Here is a 21760-nt window from a genome sequence, read left to right as displayed (position 1 = left end):
GTGACAATACTGGCGCTGATGGGCCGGCCCCGAACGGCTTTCCTATAAGCGCTGATCGGCCAACAAAAAAGGCCTTCCTGGAAGAAACAATCAGCAAAGCCTCTTCCTGGAAGAGTGCCGCCGGAGCGCTCGTCGCAGGGGCGCACTCAGAGTAAGCCCCCTTTTGCGTATTTTTATACGACAGTTTAGGAGTTGACGGAGCGAGGTTTTTTTTTTTTTTCCTGATTTTCATTTTTGAAACACATTTTCAATAAATTAATGACTCGATTGAATTAAAGTCAACATTGATTATCTATTCTGAAAACGTGAGCGAGCTGTTGCGCAATTCCACCTATACTGTGACCTAACAGTGGAGTTAAGTAAAAAAAAAAAAAAAAAAAAAAATCTAGGGCCGCCAAACGATTCAATGTTCGTGCTGGAAAGACTCTGACTTGGCGAAAATGATGCAGGGAAGAATTATGGTATGTGGAGAACTTGAGTCACAGCTGAGCCCTTTTGTACATTAGACTGCTTGCACTCTTTGCCTTGGAAGTGTTGAGGAGGAAAAGGACGGACGGAAACTTTTCAGATTTTTATAGACATTTTAAGGGCATAAAAATATCCCAAAGTGTATTTTTATTTTTAAATTGTCATGCTTTTATTAAAAAAAAAAAACATTTTTAAATTTGCATTTTACATTACAGTAGTATTTAAATATTTTTTAATAAATTGTATTTTTTACCGATTAAATTGAGTTATTTTTTTTTTTTTTAAATATCTTGTTGGTGTCACATTATTTTACTGCATAACCTTGCGCGACATTTGCATGTGAACGAATAGTTGTTTGCAGTCATGTGGGTCCTTTGTGTGTGCGTGTGTGTGTGGTTGTCATTGTGTGTGTGTGCGTGTGTGTGTGTGTGTGTGTGTGTGTGCGCGCGCGCCTGAGTGCCAGGAATGCGCTTCATAATGACTTTTACATCATTTCTCCGCAGCTGAGGGCTTTTTTTGCGTCATCGAAAAAAAGTATTCTTTCTCCACGTCAAGGCCCCCCCCCCCCCTTCACACACACACACACACACACACACACACACACACACACACACACACACACACACACACACACACACACACACACAGTAACACCAGGCAAGCCGTAAAAACTCAACTCAATTAAAGTGCCTCTTTCCTGGAAGCCAGTCACACACAAAACACTAGGTATGCAGGGAATGGGAACCGCGTGCATGCGCGTGAGTGTGCGCGTGCGCGTGGATGAGTGCGTCATTTTTGAAAGCGCTTTACCTTCGAGACTAACATTTGATGTGCGGCTAATGTCGGAAATGTCCCCTTTTTCACACATGTACACACTCCCAAATATATCCATGTATCTAGCCGCCCTTTACAGACACACACATCCTCCTTCAGCCCCTCGGGCAGGATGTATAAAAGGCCGACTGCATTCCTTTCCAGTTAGGTCCGGCCCAAAGTGAACGTTTTGCACAGTAAGGCCTGTGTCCAAGTGTGCAACGGCTCTTCTGGTAAATCCCTTTGTTACCCCCCCCCGCCTTTCCTTTCCTATAGGCCTGGCTTTATGGAATTTACCCACAAGGCTTTGCAGCAGCTGAGGAGAGGGGGGGGGGGGAGAAAAAACAATTCTAACACAAGAAGGGAAGCCCGAGCTAAGCTAAAAAGCTCTTTGTGAAAAGGAATAGGCAAACAAATGCAAGTTGGCTTTTGTAAAAATAGTGCTCTTTAATATAAATTATTGAAATATTTTAGAAATATAAATATGTGCAACGTTCCATTTTTTTTTTGGGTTATTTATTCTTCTTGCTTTGTTTTTGTTGTTGCTGTTGTTGAGAGATTACAGCTTGTGTTGTGCCACACTAAGTGGCCACCAGCCTGCTGCGGTTAAGTAGAGTCTTTATAAAAGACAAAATAATTTGACATACATACACATGACGTGACGTTGACAGACAGGTCCACCGGCACAAATGTGTGACTTTTCTTGTTTTGTTTTTAGTGTTTGGGACGGCAGCGGAGGCTATCACAGGTTAGCTAGCGCCGTTCCAAGAAATATTTTTGTTGTTGTTTTCTGCAAAGATGACTGTTAAAATGAGTAAAAAATAAATCCCTTTTTGGAAGGGGAGAGGAAGACGTGCTGCCGAGAGGTTTGAGTGGGATGAAAACAAAAAGTACACACTGTTTTCTTCTCCCGCTGTCACAATACGATTGGCTGCTTTGAACCAAAACGGCCGACTTGCTCTTCAACTCATATGGTCCCGTGAGACTTTTATGTGCGTCCTGTTATGTTAGACTTGTCTGCTATATTTTAGGTCGATCAGTGAAATCGGTGTCCGGGGCCAAATTCATACCATCGATTTATACAATTCCACCAGTGCTAAAAAAAAAAACCTTGTGATTGAGGCGTAATTGCACCTTTAATTTGGTGACCGTCATGCATCAAAGAGTATAAAAAAAAAAAAAACTTTTATCTTACTGCTAAACTTTTGAAATGTGGGGGTTAATAATGAACAAAGTAACCGGTTCCTACTCATACTTTGTGTGAAAAGCATGCGTCTGGGTTCATTATTAATATTTTATACAGTCTTTTAACAACTGCGCCGTATTAAATCAACTAATCAATGCTCGCCTTTAATGAATTAATGATACGGACGCTAAATAAGTGCGTGGACCTCGTGGGGCAGCACTCATGCATCTATGTATGTACGTGTATATATAGTTATATTTATATATCGTCATTTGAAAAGCACGTACAGGGGGTCCCTCGATTTATAACGGTCCCAAAATATAAGGTCTCGAGGTGCCTGCTTTTCTTTGCATTGATTTATATTTATGAGTTCAATGTGTTTGTCAGACAATCATCTTGTGAAATTATGACATCTGTGATGTATGAACAAAACTTTTGTAAATTGAGGATGCCCCTGTATTGGCTTTCAAGTTTGTCCACTAGATGGCGCTACTTTTTTTTTTTTTTTTTTTTACCCCAAAGCATGCAACTAAATCATACGGTTTTTTTTTTTGTTTGTTTTTTAAAAACTGTTTTCCACTCGGTTGCCTCAATAGTGAAATAACAACTGTCGCAATTCATCTTGGGTAATATCAGTCAGTGTCAATCAGTCAGTCTGGAGACTGGGCCAAGACATGCCGAAGAGGTCCTCGATTTACGAATGTCCCGATATACGAGTTTTCAAAGGGCATGCGATAAACTCATTAGAATATATGGTCACGTGAAGGCACACTCAGTTACTACCGTACTTAATTGTGACAGCCACTACTGTGCTAGCATAGGTTAGCGACGGTGCGTTTGGACTTGTGTAAAAATTTGGCTTGAGTCGCTCTAAACTCAGGACACCCTGGATATTAATTAGAGCTGAATCGTGATGTTATTGTCGGCTAAGTGTCGCGATTATGTTATTTTAAATTGCATCGTGATGGGCACTTAGAAACTACCTTTCGGCAGATTATTCTAATCTCAACACTGCTCCCCATAGTTTCTGGTGGTACTGCAAATTAAGACATTTTGATATATCTAATTTCCTATAATTCCTTGGTTTACGATGGTCCTGACATAAAAACAATTTAGGATTCAAATGGCATGCAATAAAAGATCCAATTTGTGTTCCGCTATGAGAATCTCGTCAGGCCAAATAAAAAGGCACGCTCAGTTACTGCTTGACATTGGACTGTGTTTTGCAAACAGTAATTCTGGCTTTACTACACTAATGATTTGGCGCATTGCAAATGGTGAATTCACGTTACAACACTGTCATAAAAACGGAACTGTGTCGTAAACCAAAGACCTTTCTTATCTGTATTTGTAAAAGCCTGGACACACGTGTTTTATAAAATGAGAACTACAAACAAACAAAAAAAACATCTTAAGACTCGACGCCGTTTTGACTGTGGGGGCATCTGCCTGTCATTTCCTCGAAGCGCAAGGTGTCTTTTCTTTGTACGACTATACCTCTCCCTTGACGACTTCTTAATCCCATTGGCTACTTTTCTGCTTTCTCCATCTGCAAGATCATGGTGGATTTTTGCAGCCGGTTTTGGATTAAAAGAGAAAAAAAAGTACGAGTTTGGTCCCGTGTGAACATGTGTATATTTCTTCTTGTTTAGTCTTCTATGAGGCTTTGCTCGGCGTCTAAGTCAGTCATTGAGAGAAGGTTGACCATTTACCTCTTCTCTCTGTCACGTCCACCGCCGAGAACTGGTCCGAGCCCAGCGTCTGGTCGCTCATATGGGGGCGTCGTACTCCTCCAGGAAGTCTTTGAGCGTGTGCGGCAACCGTTCGGCCCCACCCAGGCCCTGGTTGTTCAGGGTCCTTCTGCATATGTGCCGCAGGGACGAGAGAGAGTTGAGGAGGGGCCGCTGCAACTCCAGCGGGATCCGCTCGCCGCCAGTGTGAATCAGATAAACGGTGCGGCCGGAGCCGGGTTCGGCGGCGTGGCCGGCGGGGCCCTTCCCCATGTAGTGCGCGATGAGCTTGAGCACGCAGTCGAAGCGCGGCGGCTCCTGGGTGCACTGTGCGTCGGGCTGCAGGAAAAAGCCGCTGCTTTCGCTGTGGACGCGCAGGTTCTTAGTCCCGCGTGGCGTCTGCACCGACAGCGTGAAGAAGTGGCGGTTGTCCGACGAGTCTCGAATCAGGAAGGTCCCGGGGGGCTCTGAGCGGAGCAGGGAGCTGGCCTCGCGGCCCCCCACCGCGCCCCAGTAGAAGCCGCTCTCCTGGAGCTTACCCAATGCGCGCATCACCTGAAACAAGTGAATTGTTGTTGGGGTTTGTTTTACTTAGTTTTGGGATTCTTTCAATTCTTTCATTGCATTAGCGTGCATTTTTTGGGGAGAAATATTTCATCATTATGATCACAGAACATGATTTGTGAAAGTTAATGTGCGAGATGATTGAAATGGTAAATAATGGTTGTGTTTCTAGTCGTTTTGACATCGTGTGCTGCTCATTCTGTTGTTTGTTCCTTGGCCACCAGGAGGCAGTAAAATACAACAACTACATGTAGATTTCATTTAAGGTGCAAAAATATTTTTCGTTTTTTGCAAAGGATCATATTTGTCTACTTGTATGGTTAGTGTTTCGGTTGAAATATAAGTTGTTTATAACTACCGCAGTAGTATCAATAGTTTTGCTAGACCATCTCTGGTGTTCCCTATTATGTGTTTGTGTGAAGCTAGTGGACTTAGTACAAAGTTATGCAGTTTGGTTAAATATAACGGACATGTAATTTTCTATGTTATGTTTTGCAGACAATTCCAGCTGGGAGATGTCTCTAAACAGAAGTAAAAGGAAGTTTAAAAAAAAAAAAAAAAAAAATCACTAACCTGCTGGTAGTGTGCATGTGAGCTGAATGGCTTGAAGTGATGCGGGGTGTAGTCGGACTGCGGGGCCCGTCCCTCCGAGGGGGTCCCACCGCTCATGGCGAGGGGCTCGCGCCGACGAGTGGCCACCATGGCGCCACGGTCCGCCGCCTCTGGGCAAAGGACGGGCGGCGGGAAGGCGCCGGTCGCGGAGGGGGACAGAGGGGAGGATGGCGGGGTCACACACCGGGTCCAGGGCCCGGGGGCAGAGGAGCTGGATGCATCCAGAGAGTGGCTGGGAGAGACACACCTGCACAGTAGACAGATGCTGTTCATGAAATCAATGCGAGTCATGTGGGACAGATGCATGAATGGTGCACAACTTAAGCCTTTCACATGGTTCATTTTCCATGCATGCAGAGTATTTAGTAGGCCAATTTTAGTAGTACAGTAGGATGCATGACTATTCTTGTGCTGTTTTACATTTGTACTATTTCAAGATTCCCCTATGGCCCTTTAGAGACCAACAGGTGCACATTTTTTTGCAAAGCTAGGCAAATATGACGCCAACGTAGACAGTTCTCAAGACTGATTTGACACCGGTAAAACGAAAAACAGCCTCACTGCTAATAATTTGCTTACACAATTTATTTGCGTATTTAGGGGGTCATTTATGGAAAAGTCGTCACTTTTCAGGGCAGAAATTTTGATCCCAAACAGTACGTAAGGGTTAAATAAGATATTGTCATGCACCTTGCAGCCCATTCAGCAACTGGAGCCTGATTGCAATCGATCGTTAAGGAAGGGGGGGGCGTTCAAAAATAACGGGGTCACTGTCCTCTCTCTTTTCCCTTCACCCCAGCCCGTTTGCATTACAGCCACAGTGGCCCCTTTCTCCGGTTTCACACACAGATAGGGGGGCCCCATGCATGTCTGGACTGGAGCCTGGCGGTAGGGGTACGGAAAAGCAGGGGGGGGGGGGGGGCTTCCCCGGCTAGACCTCTGTTCCAGCTCGGAGCCGCCATTTCAGTCAAACCATTTGGACTACAAAGTAACTAAGACCCATTGTTGAATTTTCAGCATATTTTAACGCGGTCTACTTTGCGCACGAGCCGTAACTTACCTTGCGGATTAATATAGCCCCTCGCCGCAGCTCGTCGCCAAAAGACACACTCGGCAAACTACCCGAGAGTAGTGCTAGATGGAGGAGGATTAGCTCAGGCATTAAAATCCCCCCGCCGGAATATTCCGCCAAAAACATATGCCGAGAACGGTCGTCTTCGTCAGCGGCGGCGCTGCCGTCTGCGGGACAAGAGGTAGACAGACCATATGTGTGTGTGTGTGTATGAGTGTGGCGGAAGGTTACCGGAGGTTGTTTCCAGTGAGTAAAGCCGATCGTAAGGCCCCGCCCCCTTCTGTCCTGAGGTTCTTCCAGTAAACGCACGGGTCCGCGCGCGCGCACGATCTTGGCGCGCGGGCACGCGTGCATGCTCGCGCGGCTCTCGCTCTGGCGGATTGCCAGTAAATAATCGCGGTGACCTTTGCAGCAGGGTCCGCTTCCTGGTACCGCTCGAGCAATTCCATGCGCATTTTACACGGCATGAAATATTCATCGTGATAATTCATCACTCTGTATGCGTTTTTTCGTTATAAGGCGTACATGTACCATTACATTTGCGCACTCATTGCACATGTTGAACGGTACTGTCATTAACTGCTGGCTAATTACACATATCCAGGGGTGGGCAAACCTTTGTTCTCCTTTGACGTTTAAAATGGAAAGATAATTTGCTGATAAGATTAAAAAAAGCTATTTGATTAATGAAATGATCATGTATTGTCATTTTTTCATCAATTATTAAAAGAAAATATGTGTTTGTAAATTAGGATTTATTAGGTATAGTTAAGAACCAATTCAGTTAATTAAGATTGAGTGGGTTTGATTCAATATTAATGTTGAGTCAATAAGAAATAGCAGTCCAGCTAGAGTACCCGTTGTAAGTTTTCAAATATTTATTTTCATACCCATGTGTCCAGATTTGGTATATGTCACCTCACTCGATAAAACCTATGTTTTGCACAATACACCACAAGCCCACATCTACAATAATACACGTGCATATCTAAACGTATTTCTTCTCTTTTGCATATGAATTAAGTGTGCAAACAGACACAAAATTAGGATTTATAAAAGAATATATAAAACATTTTGTCGGTAAAGGGCAAAATACGTGACAAGTGCATGCGGGTACATGGCTGATGTATAGAATGTTATTAAAGAATATGCAAATACTGTATCCGGTTGAGGCTGATACCTCCTGTGTGACATTTACTCAAGTTATCATTGTGTCAAACGTTGCCGGCTTGTTCTACTCACTGGGAGCCTTCGCAGGTTATCTTGTCAAGTGTCCACCGCTTTGTGTCAATAAAGTTTTGCGTGTTTTTATTTTTTTTTTTTCTTCAAATGGTCACTGGGATAGCAATGGCGGCCCCCATGTCGTGGAGGAGGCTGGTGTACTCCGTGTACTCGCCGGCCCTGGCCGGGGTTTTCACGCGAATATCCGATCGGCTCTTCCGCGCGCGGGACCGACGAGGCGGGTAAGAGACGATGTCCAAATAAAATGCCGAAATCAGAGAGAAATCCGACGTTTCGTGGAGTAAGATAGGCATCCCGTTGACAGAAGCAGTTGCAGCCTTTGAATGCTAATGTGGTAACACTGTGTGCCACTTAAATGCTGCTGTAAGCTTTAAACGTCCTTATCCCTGGCTGGAGTCCTTTCGAGTCCCCCCCAAATATCCCCACGAAAAGACACAAAAATGTGTTTTCCATAAAATGATCTCTAATGATCATCGTTTCACGAAGTTGCGTTGATCGGGAGAACTCGTGAGCTATTTAAAATGCTCAGAACGACACTCGTTATTTTTCGGCTCTCCTCGATAATCATCGGCTCTCCCAGTGCTGCGGCGCTCTGATGCCTGATTGGTTGTTATGCTGTGGGATGGCATTGGCTGGATTCCCTGTGTGTCCCGCCCAGTTTGTAAAGTCAACAACATTGTGACGTATACAATGTAAACAAATAACCGCCATATTGAATCGGAAAATGAATGAAAAATGACTATTTGTAATTACACTATAATACAGTAGCCCCCCCCCCCATACAAAATCACATTTATTACTATTTTTTCGACTAAATTATTAGAAACTGCTTTTGGCACACAAATTTATCAATGAGTCAAATTAGACATGTCTTACTTAGCCTGCGTATTCCATCCTCGCATTAATATTCAGCACAGAGGCATGGGCTTTCAGCATTCTATCTCGGGTTAATAAATTTTCACATTTTTGTTGGCGCAGCTCCTCCGTTCTGCTTTTAGCGCCCTTGCTGGCCAAAGCCGAGCCCGATCCAGAGAGCGCCGCTACTGCGCCAGGCGCGCCGCATAACCTCCACGCCCACTTCCGATGGATGGCGGAGCGAGTACCGGCCTTCCGGGTCAACGGCGCACGTGTCCACGTGCTCACCTCGCCTGACCAGTTCTACCAGACGCTGAAGGTCAGTTGGAAGACAAATACTGAGTTTTGTCATCCTCCCCTTCCACTTCAACTAATTGAGGAAATCATTTCCGTCGTCTTTAATTGTCGTAAAATTATTTAAGTTGTTGAATGTAACTTGTCTTTTTGGCACCTCTTGAAAGTAATGTCCTATATGAATCATCTTACATCTATTGATGAACTTCACGCTCACATCTCGTGCTACATACTCACCTTCAGGGTTTCTTCTCCATCAGGCACGTGTCAGGACCGCCAAGAGACGTGTGGTGTTGGCTTCCTTGTATTTGGGAACGGGTCAGTTGGAACAGGACCTGGTGAGAGAGACGTGGTGTTAACTGTGTGTGTTCTCAAGAGAACGGCCATCTTTAGTTTGGGCAGGTGAGAGCAATATCAAAACACAGGCCCTGGCCAAAGAAGCCCTCAGAGATGCCAGAAAAAGTGAGTCACCGGTTCACTCTAGCACAAGAGGTCCAGAATGAAAACGTTCCCGGCACCAACCAAAATCAATGACTGCAGAGTGTTGAGGTTTTACGGGTATAAGGACACCGGTGCCGGCCTGTGCTGGCATGCTGTTCTCCATGCCTGGAAGCCCAGCATAACAGTATGAAAACCACAGTCTGGGCTGATGTTCACATTCAGCTCTTTTCCTTTTGTTTTTGTTTGAAAAACACACACATGCACGTATACACAAAAAGTACGCTGAGTCACACGGCGAAAAGAATCCGAGTGAGCTGGCGTCGCTGCCAAAATCTTTGAGGATGAGTCATTCCCCCTCTGAAGAAATCCCAGGCATGATCGTCGTCGTGTATGAGATTGTGACGACGTGCAAATATGATAAGAAACCGTCAATACCGCCATTCAGATAATTACATTTGCGGTGTACTTTTAACAAGGTGTAGCCAGGGAGTTTCCGTCTGTTATTCTGCGAGTACAACATTGCGTCAACTTCAACCACCCCAATTCCACGTCGGTACTTTACATCAGAGTTTAATTGAGGACAAATATCAGGCAAACCAAAAAAAAAAAAAGTACTTTACTGAAACAATGATGAGCTCCACTGTTGTGCAGTTTGAGAAATACATCGGTTTAGGAAAATTCAAACATTTTCCTGAAAGTCCCAATGGCCACCACCTGTCTGGTTCTGCATATCACACAATACAATACATAATAGAGAAATCTTTTACTTTACAAAACTTGATTAAATGGGTGGGCTGTGTTAGTAAAGAATTTTGGCATGAAGAAAAAAAAATCGTGTGTGACTCTGGGGGGACCAAAGTCACAACACTGTGGTTAGGAAACACCGCCTAACACAAAGAACAGCTAACCTGGAAAATAAATTTTGGATTGCATATGTGGTTGCTTTCCTTTGCGGCTACAACAACTTCCACTCTTTGCGCCTTGGCCTTCCCACTAAGTTGGAGGCATGCAAAACCGTGTGGCTAAGATAAAGCATTAACATTCAGGGGAGTGTACCTACGTGTCACTGCTAGAAAGAGGAAGGAGTTGGCTGCATGCATTTGGGCACCAGATGTGCTACTTGAGTCATCATTATAAAATGCTCCTCTCCAGGCTGCCTGGAAAGCAAAAAAAAAAACAACAAACCAACCAAATAAACTAAACAGGACAGATATTGCCATAACAAATAATGTTGCTTGTTACATTTAAAAGCACCACAACAACATTATTAACCTGTCAGCTTGCAATTATCATTTGGTAATTTGTGTTATGTCGTGTTTGGAAAAACCCAAGGGCATGGAGCGAACAGAAAAGTGCACGTAGACCTCGTCCGTCAGCGTGACGTGAAAACCCCCAAACTTGCAAGAACAAAGTGACTCAAGTTTTTACTAAGAGGTTCTCTGATTTATCCAAAGAAGAGTAAAGCCTAAATCATTCTCGACATGTAGTGCTTCACCCCGAAGGAAATTTTTGAAAACCTAAGTTTTGACTGCTGTATATTTCTTAGTGCTTTTTGTTACTATGTTGCAGGTGGACTGCATGCAGGAAGCGCTGGAAAACAAAAACGCGCCCGACCTTAAAGTCTCTGTGTTGCTGGACTATACACGAGGCTCTCGAGGTCAGTGGTCGTCCCCGTCACCGCGAATAAGTCTACCAGAGGAACAAAAGGAGGTGGGGGCTCATCCTCCCCCGATTGTTCCTCTCCGCAGGGCAGGTGAACTCGAGGACCATGCTGCTGCCTCTGCTGCGGCGCTTCGCCTCGCAAATGCGCGTGTCCTTATATCACACTCCCGACCTGAGGGGCCTGCTGAGGATGCTGGTACCGCAGCGCTTCAACGAGACCATCGGCGTGCAGCACATTAAGGTCTACCTCTTTGACGATAGCTTCATCATTAGCGGGTAGGTCTATGCATTTATCTTTTGGTGCATGGAGGCACAATAAATCAATCAAATTGGATGTATTTTTTCCAGGGCCAATCTGAGCGACTCCTACTTCACTAATCGTCAGGACCGCTACGTCCTGCTGGAGGACTGTGGGGAACTTGCGGATTTTTTCTCTGAGCTGGTGGAGGCTGTCGGGGATGTTTCGCTGCAGCTTGGGCCCGATGACTCGGTGGCCATGCAGGATGGCATGGTACACCCATACAAAGGTAAATGCTCGGCTGTTTTCGGTTTGATTGATGATTGATATTATTTTGGTTGCCATAAGGCTGATTGTGATGTGTGGAGAATTTTGAGAGATGAGAAATATTTTTTTTCAATTTGGAATAAGGTTGGAAGAAGTAAAAAGTTGTAAATATATCCTGGATGCCTCTAGTGTTATATAACACATTGTTAGTTTTGCTTCTCTCATTACAAGTTTACAAGAGTACCTAATGAAGAGTTTGCCAAACGCACTCACTTACTTGCATAACCGGAATATATAGATTTCAAAGATGCCACCTCTGCAAATGACATAATGTCTGCTGGAAACCAAACACCGGGAGTGGCATTGTAAATTGTGACGTTACAATGATGCTGTAGGATGATATGCCCCCTGGGAGAAAACACAAACATGAAGTTAACTGAAAAAAAAAAAAATACAATTGGCATTTCCTCATAGATGAGTAAACAAATGAGCCAAAATGAAGGCAAACCCAACCTGTTAATTACTTTGTAATGAGTAATAAAAAATAAAAATAAAAAAACCACAATGGCTATTAACAAAGCATCCGGAAAGTAGGTAAAAGCGTGTGACTTTTTCACTTGTATGTTCATTCCATTCCAAAATAGAATGAATACTTATGATCATGTGTTGACACTTTGTTTTTACTTTAATACACTTGCAATAATCTCAAATTTTTTTCGTGTTATTCCAGCGTATTGCATAGTTAAAAAAAAAAAAAATCATTCATTTTGGAATAAGGTCAAAAAACGTACAAATACTGTAAGAAAGTGAGGCGCTGTGTAAAACTTATTCTAGTATGATGCGTGAACCAACAATACATGCTCGGCTGTCTTGACCCTCTTTGGATCTCCATGACGACCAGGTGACAGGCAGGATTTCTCTGCGGTGGCGAGCAAGCACATCATGGAGGTGGTGGACATGGCTCGCGTGCGCCAGCAGCTACTCCTCAGCCAGCATCAGCACACTGAGGAGGAGGAACAGGAAGAAAATGATACCTGGGTGTTCCCTCTGGTCCAGATGAAGCCCCTCGGCATCCGGGTGGACGAGCAGGTCACACAGGTGGGCGAGAGTGGCGTGTTTGTAACCCTGCGCGTGTGACTCACAGAGTCAAAAGATGACTAACAGCGGAATATTTGAGCACAGTTAGGTCACATTTTCTGGGCATAAACTCAGACAACAATCGCCAGCGCAATGGAATGTAAACTAGTGCGTCAACACTGCAAGCTTCGTTTGCACAATGTATCAGAACTCTTTCCATAATGTTCTCAAATAAATGTAAGGAAAGTCATTAAAAAAAAGAACAAAGACCATCTTGCCTTCTCCAGCGTCTGTTGCGAGACGCGGGGCCGGACTCCACCATCTACTTGACATCGGGCTACTTCAACCTGACGCGGACGTACATGCATCTGGTGCTGGGGCCGGGGGCGGGCTACCGCATCTTAACTGCCTCACCGGAGGTCAACGGCTTCTTCGGAGCCAAGGGCGTCGCCGGCGCCATCCCCGACGCCTACACGCACATCGCCAGGCAGTTCTACGAGCGCGTGCGTCAGCTGGGCCAGCAGGGCCGCGTGCAACTGCACGAGTACCACAGGCCGCAGTGGACCTTCCATGCCAAAGGTGACTCCATATTCAATCTGGACCTTGAAAAAAATAAATAAAAATAAAATACATCACAATCACAATATCGAGGGAAATTGCAATTTCATTATTTCTCCAGATCCTCCGACCGAGTACCATCCATCCCAGTCCACATTGATAAAGCCTATATGGTGATTCTGTCTCGTCCTCCAGGTCTGTGGTACTACCTCAGAGAGCAGGACCGGCCATGTCTCACACTAATCGGCTCCCCGAATTTTGGCTACCGCTCAGTTCACCGCGACCTGGAGGCCCAGATCGCCATCATCACAGAGAATGAGCAGTTGCAGGACCAACTGCGAGAGGTCTGCTTTTTATGCCGTCCTCACCCCAGTAAGACGACATTCCAACGGAGTCACATTTAGGCATTTGACCGTCTTGTGTCATGAAACAGGAGCAGGAAATGTTATACCGGCGGTCCTCAGAGGTGTCTGGATTGACATTTGAGCAGCCAGACCGTCACGTTAAGCTTTGGGTCAAACTGGTCACGCCGTTCATCAAGAACTTCTTCTAAGGTAATAGAATCAACGTTCTTGAGTACCTATATTGCAGCTCAGCTTACCTTTTGGCTTGGCAGGGGGATAGCATGCACTGGAAAGAAGAGTACACTGAAACTTCTTTGGAGTTTGGCTTGCTTGAATGTTTTCTGTGACATCATCCATACATGGAAATGATTAATAGTCTTGGTCTGATGCACAGTCACCAGAATCCAACCGGCAATTTTCTAAAGCAACTTCCAGAGTCGTTGCGGCCCGTCCCGAACCCCTGTCCTCGTCTTCCCAGCAGAACACCCCCCCCCCCCCACCCAAAAAAGCGCCACGGCTGACTCACCCCTTCTTGTTTTGACTCACGCGCTCACATTTATTTATGACCGCCATTTTTGGAGGCTTACCTCCACTATCGGCAACACTGTTTGGTGTGCGTGGCAACAAACAATGTGACCACAGTAAGTTGTGGGGAAAAAAAGAAAATTCTTTGAGTCGGTTCCAAAACTTTGTTTTGAGGTTTATCACATTTTACCCAAACTTATGCTTAAATAATTTTGTTTAAAATGTCTTTAAAATATAGATATATTTTTAGCATCTTCTCAAAATTTGCATTTTTAAAAAATCTGATAAGAAAACAGCATCTACCTTTGTATGACCTCAGAACAGGAGCCATTGTTAGACACGGTGTTTTGCTTCTGCTATTTTGTTGTCCCTGGCAGGAAAAACAAAAAAAGGCAGCGCTCAATACCTTTGCACCAAATAATTAAAAAAAAAAAGACAACTGTGAAGATCATTATCATCTGCTGAGAGACAGGACAGTGTTATTGTTAAGAGCACAGTTCTTTTGGGTCCAATCCAGGCTTTGTGTAAGAAATCCACAGGGGCAGAAAATCTTTGTGACTCCAGCCTGGAGTCATGTGCCTTCTAGTGGTGAAAACAGGTATTGTCACAGACATTGGGACAATCAGACATTTCATGTTGTCTTTCACGGCTTCAAGTTCAATTTTTTTTTTTTTTTTTTAAAAACCTCACCAGCCTTGTGTCTGTGTTGTCGTTACGCAGATGGAGAGCATCGAGGGCAATGCCGTTTCTGCTGATACTGCACATTTCAAAGACAGACTTGAGTATCCCTGCCAACATGTTTCAGGAATTGAAACACACACACACACATACATATATACATACTGTTTCACATCCATAATACATTTCAAAAAAGATCTTCTGCGTCAGAGAAATGAAACAGACTTCAAGAAGATAATGTTGGACACTGTGAAGGAGAAGAATGTGTCATTGTTCAATTACAGATGTACTTTTGTATGATAAAAAAAAAAAAAGTGTGGGGTTATGTGTGAAAGCCCTCCTGTGAAATTCACGCCAAAGAATGCAGATATAGAAAGAACCTGGTTGTAAACTTTTAATCAGACAAAACAATAAATAAGGACAAATAAATACCAAGCAACACCTTCAATCACCAGTTCCACGAATTGTGCTTTGAAAGCATTGGGAGGTGAGGGACAAAATATGAAAAGATCCAGTTTTTCTTTTTTTGTGCCATCAACTTTCATGAAATGTAAAATGCTCAGTCAGCTTCTCACCCACAGAGGCAACAAACGAAAACAGGCAGAGGATGGTCCTCAAACATACTGTATGCATATAAAAAAAAAAGAAAAGGAAATGAGTTGAAGGTGCAACAGTGGTTCATTGATTTGACAGTTTGAGCTCGATTTTTTTTTTTTCCAGCACCACTCATCAGTCAAACCTGAGTGTGTTTGCGCACACTACACGCCCTTCAAGGAGGAAACCTTCTTTTTGCGAGCGGCCAACATCTCGTAGAAGGGGTCCTTGCTAATGGCGGCTCTGCAAGAGGCACATGAAGGACATGGCATGGGGACCAGGATTTAAAATTAAATAAAGGTTAATCACATTGTGCAACTGACTTTTGTTTCTGTTCTATATATAAATGGCTACTACAATTTAAGATGGGATCTTACAAGGTTGCGTGCCCCACGACACGGGTCACATGGTTCTACGGCATCATTTTGGCTTCAGTTACCAAATACGGTTAAAGTATGCCATAGCTACAATTGATTCAGCACAATCACAACGAGACGACTCATAAAACTCACTTGATGCTGTTGATCCACTCATCCTTCTCCTCTGCGGTGGGGGCGGAAATTCTGTAAAAAGTGTGGTTGCCCTCGACGACGCGGCCGTCCGCCTCCGTCTTGCAGGCCTTGATCACCTGATCTCTGTGGTCCGGGATGAAGAGCTCGAAGCAGTTCTTGGGAACGGGACGAGGAGGAAGAGCGCCAGTGAGCTGGTTGAAAACCACATCCGGCTCGCATAGTTCTAAGAGTTTACCGGTTTCTTTGAGTCATCCACTTCGCGAATGCTTAGATTTTCCAGGGGAATGATCCCTCTGGGTTCTTTGTCCTTTGAGGAGAAAAGACATTTCATAATTAGGGTAATTGGCGCAAAATGTTATTAAAAGTGTACTTACTGTTGTGAACTCAAAATAATAAAGGCAGTTATCTGTGAGGATGAACCAGCGCCTCTTCCAGGTCTTTACTCGACCGCCTGCGGACCAACGACAGGTCAGGTGTGAAGATCCTTCATATTTGCGTTTAAAGCAGGTTAAAAAAAAAAAAAAAAAAAAGATGTTCCCACTAAAATAGGGGATCAGAAGCCAGCGTTTGTAAGATTAAAAGCACAGCATGGGAGATGGAAGCGTGACGTAGTTTGGGTGCTAGCGCATGAGCTCAAAGCTAATTTGCACACAGCGGTGAGGTGAGGCAAGAGCGATCGGTGCGTTAAAGCCGAGATGGGCGGTACTTACCTCCTGGTTTCATAAAAAAGAAAAAACAGAAGAGAAAGAAAACAGTCAACTCTTTTCCAGTCACGCCCGCTGGCGTTCACACACTATCTTGAGAGTTTCTCTTAAGAGAATCTACCAGGTGGCGCTCCCGGCAAACGCGTACCTAGTTTGAGCAGCCAGCCCTCTCTGTCGGGATTGAAAAAAGTGTGCGTGAGGTCGTTGCCGTCATCCTCCGGGATTTTGAAGGGCTCGTTCTTGATGCTTTCAAAGAGGTTCTGCACACAGAGAGCCAGACAAAGCGTTACGCACAAGCTCATACACTTTTTCACGATAGTGGCACTGCAGCACAATAGAAATATTAGGATAAATGTCGTACATTCCAAAAAGTTTCTCAACTACTGTCAGCAGATGCCTTTTTTAGTTGGCCGTTTCTACTACCATATAATTCACGTGATGGATTCTCTATCCAGTTTTTCATGACAACAGTCCCCTGGCACAACAGGAATAAACAAAACGATGGAAGTTCAGGGAAAGTTAAGTCTCTCACTCGGAGAAGCTCGTCTGGCAAGTCTCCGCCGTCGTTGATGCCTCGATTCATGGCTGTGAATCTCTGAACGGAGGGTTTGTCCTTCACGTTGGGGTTGTGCAAACTGGTGTTAAGCATGATGACCGCAAAGGACAACACGTAACACGTGTCTGCGGGAATAGAAAGTCCTCGTTGTTACAAGTGCAGACCCATCAGAATGCCAAGGCTGAATCTCGCCCACTCACCCGTGCTCTGAAACACGCCGGGATTGCAGTAGCAGTATCTCCGGGCGAAGGCCTCCATCATGCGGTCGATCTTCTGCGCCTCGCCGGGAAGCCGGAAGCTCCACAGGAATTGCCGCAGGGCTTGGACCAGGTTCAGGTCAGAGAACTCGTGCAGCTGGAGGAAGGCGTGCAGCACCTCAATGTTGAAATCGTCTCTGCGACACACACACACACACACACACAGATTTATTAATCAGTGACTCAAATGAGTAACCAGCATCACTGGCTGTAAAAAGGACAAAGATGTGCTCCAGATGGGAGAATTGTCTGAAGGTAGCGTCCGAAAAACCACTGACCTCTCTCCGAGGTAATCGCCGATGGCCGTCTTGTTCAGGCCCTCGCCCTTGTAGAGGAAGCGTGCGATTTCATCACTAGTGTTTTTCAGCAACGAGCAGTCGATCAGGAACTGGATCCCCTTAATGTTACATATGCATACATTCATAATTGAGCTACTGCTTCAAATGTGCAGTTGTGAAAACAAAAGTTTCTTTTTTTTTTTTTTTATCTCAAATATATGAAGAATATTTTATTGATTATCTTTCATGTACTACTCTCACCTTCTTGGGGTCCATGTTGAACTTCTTCCGGCCCATGGCCATCTGTTTATTCCTCTGCATGCTTTTCCTAATGACGCAGAAAATAAAATCAGATGTCATACAAAATCCATGATAATGTACAAGTGTCAAAATGCAAATCTGGATAAAGTTGAGTTGAAATGGAACTAGGCCACTCGCAAATAAGCAGACAAAATGGTGCCCTGAATTTGGGGTGTCACCTTTCATCGTCTGCACACCCACACAAAAATGTTTCGAGAAAAACCTCTTACCTTTCTTCAGTCAGACCCAGGTTATCAATTTCACTGGTGACCTCGGCTATCTCATTCTTCAGCCTCTATAAGAGCATAAAGAAAAGAACATAGGGAAAAAAACATCCAAACATAGATAAGTGAAACCCTGCAACTCTCTCTCAACTCCTCTGTGGGAGCCGGAGCACCTGTTCTTGGCTCAGCCCGGCGACCTTGCTTCCCCTCTCCTCACGCTTTGACCCACAATCACAAGTCTGCTCGGCCAGACAACCCCCCCCCCTCTCCCTCCCTCCTTCAACAGCCCCCTGACAGTTGGCCCAGAATGGAGCAAGTAGGGGGAATGCAGTGACGAGGAATGGCAAGAAAAAGAGGATAAATAAAGAGACGACAGCCTGTAGGAGCAAAAACATTATAGGAGAAAAATAGGATGAGGACTATCTCCGATTAGGAACTGCCCAGACACAATCCCCACCCCAAGTAAATAAGTCCAGTCTGTGTCACCCTGGTTACAAATGCCCCCCCCCCCCCCTTCTCCCTATAAAGCAGCGGCGTCCCGTGTCTCCATTACTGGAATATTTGACGGCCTATTGCCCATTTGTCCCGAGGGCACGTGGAAGTCACACTTAAAAGCAGACAAGTGAGGTTCAAGACTGACTAAGAAACATTTCAATTCCTGTGAGTGCTTTTTGCTTTCTCTTAATTTTGTGTTCATTTCTTTTAACACTTGAGTGGCAGTTAATAACATTACTTCAAAAATCCGCTCGAATAAGAATGAACTATTTCATTTTGGATTATTCTCTATGGGGAAAAAAATAATAACGTGCAACCTATCCCCTTCCCGCAATTATCCGGTCTGTGCAGAACATTAAGTTTCGCAGAAAAGTGAGACTGATCGGTCACGTTTTGCCACGAGGTAGACTGTGTGCATATGTGCATTAGTGTTTGTGTTTACTTGTATGTCCTGCAGTAGCTCCTGTTTCCTGCGGCGGATGCTCTCCAGCTCCTCTCTCTCCTCTGGACTGAGGTCATCGGGCACTGAGGGCCAACAAGAATGTATAAATACAACAAATTGACAAAGAGATTGTTCTGGGTTGCTATGGTAACTTTTTGTCACCATTATGTATTACCCCACCCATCCACATCCATGCAAATCTAAATCTCAATAATATACAATTAAAAAAAAATTAAAAAAACACTGCAGTTATCTAACCATTTCCAAATGCAAAACCATGAAGAGACCAAACGACAGCTCTTAAATTAGCTCCATCTTGATTGTGCAAGTGTCACTTTGACCCGGTGTTGGCATTCAATGCAATGATTTTGCCTTGTGATCCGGTGGTTGGTACTTTCTCCACTGGCTAAATGAATGCGGCATTACATGCCTTCTAAAAAGGGCAAACACATGCACACGGCTCCCAGACAGATGTACTTAACCAGACTGAAGTTGCTCTTATTATAACCCAGGACAAAAATAACAGCACATCTTTGTGAGGAAAAAAAAAAAATGTGCAAAACACTTGACAGAGGCACATTTAAAATGACAAAGTTATAACAGAAGAGACAACAGGCCACTTAGCGTGTTTGTTCGTGTCGCGGGACTTCTTGTCATAGTAGTTCACACGCACAAAAACATGAATGAAATCAATTTGGAAAATGTTAGCGCCTATCACATGTCAAGCTGCTTCTTACCCATGAAAGAGTCAATCCGATCCCATCCACCTGTCTTAATCTGAGAGTTGATCATTCCACATGATGGCCAGCATGGGAGAACAGACTGATGTGAGACAGCCAGAAAGGGGCGAGACCCTTTAACGTCTCCCTCCCCCAATTCCGCCCCCCGCCTTGAGTCTATCTCCTCCCTCCAAGCGTGACCTTCGAGTTGAGCATCATGAGCCGAAAGTGGAATTAGATTTATTCAACAATCGTCAAGCGGCTCACGTCCCGAAGCAAGTTTGCCGCCTAAACCGGTGGGAAAAGACATTTTCTTCTGACTGAATGTCATGCAAATAAAGTGTGAGGTGTGAAATAAAGTCAAAAAGTATATTGGTGTGAAATGAATTGCCCTAACCGACACTGTGTTCCAAATGATGTTTATCTCTTATCATAAGTTTTGTATGCAAAACAGCTTTTGGGTCTCCATGTTGTTGGCTCTATTGAAATTCAGCGAGAAATTCTCTTCCCGCCACGACAACAATTTTTGTTTTTACCAGAACGAGGAGCCCGGACAGTGGTGGTCATCACATGCCAGCAACCGCAAATTAAACTTGCGCCGCCTTCTCGGCTGAGCCCGGTCTTGTCCATCCTACCCCTTTGGGACCTTCAGACGCAGCTGACATGGCACCCGAGACCAAGCGGGTTTATTTGGGAAGAAAAGAAAATGATGCGTTTGGTCGTCTCGCTCCACTCATAAAGCGAGGATTGTCTTTGCCACGGCAGCTGGCCCCGAAGCTAACTGGCTGGGCACGGCGTGATATAATCCAGTGGTTACGGTGAAGTCCCCACGGAGACTGGGAGGTATTCATCAACAGAAAGTCCAACGTGTATTCAACACAGCACAGCAGACATGTGGCCAGAGAGAAAGAATGAGGAATGAGATGGAGCTGGTTTTGGATGCAGGACAAATGGCACAATCTACATAAACTGCAGGAAGACCCAACCTCACAAACACCTGCCATAAAAATAACGCTGCTCTTTGTGTAGTGAACAATAGAGATACTATTGCAACTGCTATACGCATATATATATATATATATATATATATATATATATATATATATATATATATATATATATATATTTTTTTTTTTAACATTTCCTGTTTCAAACCAACAGAGCTGCACCAATTCTGTTGATCCCGTGTGTTCATTATAGGCTTAATTTCCCTAGCAACAAGGCAATATTTATTTTTTTAACACACCAACTTGTTTTGTGTTAACACACAAATTGCCGGATCAACTTTGATAAAATGAGACAAACAATACAACATAGCACAACATCAACTTTTATAAAACGTCACACAAAGTCCTGATGTCAAAAAACATCCTTTAACGACGTAAAAAGAAAAAAAATCTCAAAATGGATGCTGTGGTTAAAGTGCTAATAAATGAGCACAGTACCTCATCAAGTGTGGCCTCGGTCCAAGTTGACTAATAATGGCTTGCTTCTGTGGCCACAAAGAGCTTTTATAGACACAGTCGGAGACGAGTTATTTACTTTTATAAAAACGCGAATGATTATTTTGATGGTGTATTCTGAATTACATCACGTTAGCTGCTAATTAGCCCAACTCGCCGAGCTAACTTTGTTACCCTCGCTCAAATTAAAAGGACCCCCAAGGCAACTTACCGACGCCGTCTTCCGACTTTAAAACCATGTTCGCGTCGCTGTTCAACAGCCCGCAGATGAAGCAAGGCCCGAATGGGACAAGAATTCAAAACTTTGAGTAACTTTAAAGGTTAAAAAGAGGATTTGTACAAGCGTTTGGATGGAGTGAAAATTTGACAACGGTCTCCATCAAGACAGCCGGTGTTGAGGCTCAGACGAGGGGGCGTGACTTCAGCAGAGACAGCCAATCAGAAGCCGACTGTATCTGACTCAATATCTGACTGGAGGAATAAAAATAAAAAGTTAAATATATTCAAACAATTTCATTTCATCATGATAGATTTGAATATAGCTTATATAGGCTTATTTAATTGATTGCATTTTGATCAAACAAGAAGTA

General features: G+C 44.2%; 3 protein-coding genes across 6 annotated transcripts; 1 reads left to right on the top strand and 2 right to left on the bottom strand.

Annotated features, from left to right (window-relative positions):
* Window positions 1-1703: 1703 nt before the first annotated feature.
* socs3b (suppressor of cytokine signaling 3b) lies at window positions 1704-13888 on the bottom strand. Of its 4 annotated transcripts, XM_085903133.1 has the most exons (5): window positions 11722-13888; window positions 10338-10434; window positions 9074-9171; window positions 5335-5620; window positions 1704-4752 (listed from the first exon to the last, which is right to left on the bottom strand). In XM_085903133.1, the coding sequence occupies exons 4-5, from the start codon at window positions 5461-5463 to the stop codon at window positions 4237-4239; spliced, it is 645 nt and encodes a 214-aa protein (XP_085759259.1). In that variant the 5' UTR covers window positions 5464-5620; window positions 9074-9171; window positions 10338-10434; window positions 11722-13888; the 3' UTR covers window positions 1704-4236. The 4 variants fall into 4 exon arrangements, with proteins under 4 accessions (XP_085759259.1, XP_085759260.1, XP_085759258.1 ...); XM_085903134.1 differs by lacking the exon at window positions 11722-13888 and having other exon boundaries at window positions 10338-10925; XM_085903132.1 differs by lacking the exons at window positions 9074-9171; window positions 10338-10434; window positions 11722-13888 and adding exons at window positions 6434-6612; window positions 7688-9067.
* pgs1 (phosphatidylglycerophosphate synthase 1) lies at window positions 7757-15538 on the top strand. Its single transcript, XM_085903130.1, has 11 exons — window positions 7757-7908; window positions 8666-8861; window positions 9097-9174; window positions 10847-10934; window positions 11026-11215; window positions 11288-11466; window positions 12346-12542; window positions 12809-13100; window positions 13275-13423; window positions 13513-13633; window positions 14669-15538. Exons 1-10 carry the CDS (start codon window positions 7775-7777, stop codon window positions 13630-13632), a joined length of 1623 nt encoding a protein of 540 aa, XP_085759256.1. The 5' UTR covers window positions 7757-7774; the 3' UTR covers window position 13633; window positions 14669-15538.
* LOC147039694 (cytohesin-1-like) lies at window positions 14330-21592 on the bottom strand. Its single transcript, XM_085903131.1, has 12 exons — window positions 21382-21592; window positions 18989-19071; window positions 18058-18122; window positions 17789-17855; window positions 17528-17646; window positions 17193-17386; window positions 16969-17117; window positions 16585-16696; window positions 16107-16183; window positions 15968-16039; window positions 15733-15887; window positions 14330-15463 (listed from the first exon to the last, which is right to left on the bottom strand). The coding sequence occupies exons 1-12, from the start codon at window positions 21407-21409 to the stop codon at window positions 15385-15387; spliced, it is 1200 nt and encodes a 399-aa protein (XP_085759257.1). The 5' UTR covers window positions 21410-21592; the 3' UTR covers window positions 14330-15384.
* Between the last annotated feature and the right edge of the window lie 168 nt (window positions 21593-21760).

This window comes from Syngnathus leptorhynchus, chromosome 22, assembly GCF_054491065.1.
Source record: "Syngnathus leptorhynchus isolate UIUO chromosome 22, UIUO_Slep, whole genome shotgun sequence".
NCBI classification, from domain to species: Eukaryota; Metazoa; Chordata; class Actinopteri; order Syngnathiformes; family Syngnathidae; genus Syngnathus; species Syngnathus leptorhynchus.
Note: the sequence above shows the minus strand (reverse complement) of the source record. Positions and strands in the feature narration are given on the sequence as shown.

Coding starts and splice junctions, on each gene's coding strand:
- LOC147039694 (XM_085903131.1), bottom strand. CDS start 21,409: ATGGTTTTAAAGTCGGAAGACGGCGTCG. Junction 19,072..21,381: donor AAAGTCGGAAGACGGCGTCG/GTAAGTTGCCTT, acceptor GTTGGCCCTCAG/TGCCCGATGACCTCAGTCCA. Junction 15,464..15,732: donor GAGTGGATCAACAGCATCAA/GTGAGTTTTATG, acceptor TGCCTCTTGCAG/AGCCGCCATTAGCAAGGACC.
- socs3b (XM_085903133.1), bottom strand. CDS start 5,463: ATGGTGGCCACTCGTCGGCGCGAGCCCCTCGCCATGAGCGGTGGGACC. Junction 4,753..5,334: donor CACATGCACACTACCAGCAG/GTTAGTGATTTT, acceptor CACTTGTTTCAG/GTGATGCGCGCATTGGGTAA.
- pgs1 (XM_085903130.1), top strand. CDS start 7,775: ATGGTCACTGGGATAGCAATGGCGGCCCCCATGTCGTGGAGGAGGCTG. Junction 8,862..9,096: donor AGTTCTACCAGACGCTGAAG/GTCAGTTGGAAG, acceptor CTTCTCCATCAG/GCACGTGTCAGGACCGCCAA. Junction 12,543..12,808: donor TGGACGAGCAGGTCACACAG/GTGGGCGAGAGT, acceptor TGCCTTCTCCAG/CGTCTGTTGCGAGACGCGGG.